The sequence below is a fragment of the Chondrus crispus genome, genomic scaffold (genome assembly GCF_000350225.1).
Source record: "Chondrus crispus Stackhouse genomic scaffold, scaffold_105, whole genome shotgun sequence".
NCBI classification, from domain to species: domain Eukaryota; phylum Rhodophyta; class Florideophyceae; order Gigartinales; family Gigartinaceae; genus Chondrus; species Chondrus crispus.
In genome coordinates, this window is record NW_005178923.1 from 14,634 (window position 1) to 18,438 (window position 3,805).

Below are 3,805 nucleotides of genomic sequence, written 5' to 3' on the forward strand. Positions count from 1 at the left end.
CCCCCCCCCCCCCCCCCCCCGCTACTGGCCCTTCCCTTCGCCTCCTCCCCGCTCCTTTTCCCTTCTTGGTCTCCCTGACACTTTCCTTTCGTCCCCCATGCGCAAATCCCCGTGCGGGCCCATGCGTCAACAGCCGACAAGTCTTCTTTCTCTTCGCAGCAACTGGCGCCCCGCGTTCGAGCCGGCACAAGCAGACACGTGTTTAACTTCCCAGCAGTATTGTAGGCAAAGATCGAGACTACTACAGCACTGGGGCATACAAATGCAGAGCGTGACGGATAGGGGTAAAATTTGCGTCTTTCTTTCAAGTTCCGCAATGGATGCAATTGATACTCGTCCAATTTTGAACGTTAGTGGTGAAGGGCGAGGTGATGATGAGCTGCCGCTGATTCTGAGGGTAAGTAATCTCCAACGGAGGAGAAATTCAGGCCACCAAATGCGGGGGTCAGCATCTGTTTAATGACCTCTATGTACAGTAGTAGACAACATGATCCACGGAAGATAACCCAACAGTAAGTAAGCAAAGCCTTTTTTTCAGAAAAGTTGAGCACGACTCTTTATTTTCGAGCAGTGCTCAAACGCCTGACCGACTCTTCCAGACATGCAGGGGCAACGAAAACATTGCGACATCCACAGTATAACCAAAAGAAATCATGCAATAGAATTGGGAAAACATCGGGCCGCCATCACATCTACACCGAACTTGAAAGGAACATATAAGCAACTCTTTTGAATATGTTCATGATTTTTCACGTCAAAAGACGCTCCTCTCCTGCCGTTTTACTTTCTCTTTTTTCTTTCTTCCGCCCTCCTATTGCGAGTAATGCAGGTATCACTTGGTAGGGGCCTTCCTCTTGAGGACTTCCATGGCGGCATAAGACTCCTTCCTAGTGCGCTCGCGGATATCCTCCATCTTGAGGACGGCCTTCTCGCACAGTTCAAAGGTGCCGCCATCCTCGTTGAAGCACCTGTTCTGCAGCAAGCGGTCCTTGATGATATTAAACTGCTGCTTCAGGGTAGAGTGGACGAGCTCGTTGCCGCAGGTCTTGTGCGAGGTGTCGAGCTTGAGCAGCTCGGCCATCATGGGCCCCGAGGTGTCGGTGGTCCTCGTGTTGTACATGCCAGTGAAGTCGGGGCGGATGCCAGTGACGGCCTCGACCATGGTGGAGGACTCCTCCGGGCGGTCGAGGTCGACGATGACCTCGTAGCGCTCTGCGATGAAGCGCATGGCCTCCTGGTGCTCCCAGCGGACGGGGCAGTCCCGGAGGAGTTTGTCTGCGCCGTGGTAGCGGTACAGGGCGTCGACGGGGTAGGTGTCGATGTACTCCTTGTACTTGGCGGCGTATTCCTGGATCTTGGCGGGGTCTGTGATGTGCGGGACGTCGTCGTGGCGGTAGTGCTGCAGGAAGGCGGAGAGGATGATGTTCTTGGGGGCCCTGGTGCTGGTGATGAAGGTGACGTTTCCGTTGCGCATGGCGGCGACGTCGTTGTATCGGCGGGTGAGTAGGCGTGTGTGGCAGCCGTAAAAGTCGACGTTGCGGCGGTTGACGATGGTCTTGATGGCCATCTCGTTCCACTCGATCATGTTGAAGCAGCGTGCAGAGACGAGGCCGTGCTTGTCCAGGGCCTCCTTGAAGGCGATGCGGACGGTGGTGCTGCCCGTCTTGGGCGGGCGGTTGTAGAAGAGGAGCTTCTTCTGGGCGGCGGCGGCGGCGGCGCCACCGCCCTGGTAGATGATCTGGCGCACGGTCTCGCGCGGCACGACGGGCGGCTGCATGTAGGACACGGTGAGTGCGGCCATGGTGATGGACAGCGCGGCGGCGATGACCAGCACCAGCTTCGGGTCGTCCTTGCGCAGAATGGGCTTCATCGCGGGCGGCTTCATCGCGGGCGGTGTCAGGAACGGGAGATGAGGAAACTGCGCGGAGCTGGGCGGCGAGACTGGGTAGTAGCGGCGGCGCGGAATGGTGGCGGGGCGGGCGCGGGAGGGCCGGGGAGGCGGGGGGGGTGCGGAGGGAGGGAGGACGCGGGGTGGGCGGAAGGGAGGGGGAAAGCAGGGTGGGCGGGCGGAGGGAGGAGGAGGAGGAGGCGGGGTGGGCGGAAGGGAGGAGGCGAAGGAGTCGGTTAACTAGTGGGTGAACTAGTAGACGTGTGGCGAGAGCGGGCAAGGTGAAAGAAATGGATTTCATGGGCGGCTCGGGCTTGGGGCAAAGCGCCTGCGCGTAACGCTGTTTGTCCAGGGGTGTTCCGTCAGGCGGGTGTGGGGTAGAAAACACATGACTGCCAGAACCGGGAGTTTCTGTCAAGATGGCACAAATGCGGCCGCTTTTTTTTTTCGCACACCGCCTTCTAACGGCGAGGCGGCGGGGGTGTCAGTAAAAGGCTCGCTGGGCCGCGCAAGGGGCGTCTATAATGTCAGGCGAAGGGGTTTAGGAGCGCTCCCATTGGGCCGTCCCGCGAATCCCGTTTTGGTGGCGCGCGCCGTTAAACGGCAAAATGCTCGCGTCGCGCACGCATTGGCCTCCGGCGTGCCTTTGCTGTAAGTGAGGCCGCTGCGAGAGTCGAGGTGCGCCTGGCCGTACATTGTAGGCGGAGCCCGCTGCGAGAATCGAGGCCCGCTTGGCCGTAACTGAAGCCGCTTTGGGAAGCTTTCCCGTCTCGCCTCTCGCCTCCGCCCATCCGCGCTTTTCTATTTCGGGTACCGGTACTGTACCGCGCCCGTCGCGGACGGAGAGTCTACTGCAGTGCGGGCAGTGGAGGACAAGTGCCCTGCTACATGTATAATCGGTCTGTCGCCGCTTGCGGCATGCCACTTACAGCCGTCCGGACAAATTGCCGACTGTCAGGACGATGTTGACATCACTTCAGGACGCCGCAATCAAACGGCGCCGCCCCACCGTGACAGCTGTAACCGCCCAGTCGCTTCCTGTCACAACGACACTGGGAAAAAGCGCGTGCCGATCAGAAGGCGTGCGCCGTCCCCATGCAACAGCCCCGCAGCACGGCGCCGTTGCATGCGCTGACTCACATTAAAGGGGCTGGGGTCTTAGATAAAAAACTTTATTTACAACCAGGCAGGGAGAACCCGCTTTAATGTTACGTCGCGCCCCGGCACGCTGAGCCGCGCGGGCCCTCCCTCTCCCTTTCACTTGCGCCGAGTCTGACACCGCCCACCCCTCATCTTTTCTTTTTCACCCTTCCCCGCCCCGTCCCCGCGTCCGCGCCCGAGGCGGATACCACGGCGGCCCGCAACAAGCCGCATGCCCGCCGCCGAACAACCTTCCCCCCTCGCGTAAGTTACGCCGCGTACAAGTTGTACCCTTGGTACTCCACACCCGCGCATTGCGTCCGCGGTGCCCTTCCAACGCGTGCGCCGCGGGAAAACGCACGCCGCGCGTCACGCCGCCCGTTCGCGCGCCTTTACTCCCGCCCAGCCTGACAGTCGCCTGCGCGCGCCACTCCCCCGCGCGCCAGCGCCCTGCCCGTGCGCCCACGCTGCCCATGCCTGTTCCCCCCGCCACACGCGCGCGCCCCTGCCGCACGAGCAGCTCCGTCATCATCTAGAGCCGCTTTCAACAACCGCAAGTTTCCCAAAAAAGTAACTCATACTTTCCAATCTATCAAAACAATTTCCGAACCACTAAACCGAGCGCCACTCACGGCGCGCAGCGCCTGCCATCTACGCGCGTACAGTGCCTGCCATCTATCCGCGCCCCCCGCCAGCTCCCGCCGACACATGACATCTCCCCGCCCCCGCCGCATTGCCGCGCCCTCGCCCGCCATGAAGCCCATTTTTGCGGAGGCT

At 60.7% G+C, this 3,805-nt stretch overlaps 1 protein-coding gene; it reads right to left on the reverse strand.

Moving 5' to 3' along the window:
- Positions 1-389: 389 nt before the first annotated feature.
- Positions 390-2,189, reverse strand: CHC_T00001595001 (hypothetical protein). XM_005712465.1 is given in 2 exon segments: positions 390-998; positions 999-2,189. 1 exon segment carries the CDS (start codon positions 2,187-2,189, stop codon positions 999-1,001), a length of 1,191 nt encoding a protein of 396 aa, XP_005712522.1. The 3' UTR covers positions 390-998.
- Between the last annotated feature and the right edge of the window lie 1,616 nt (positions 2,190-3,805).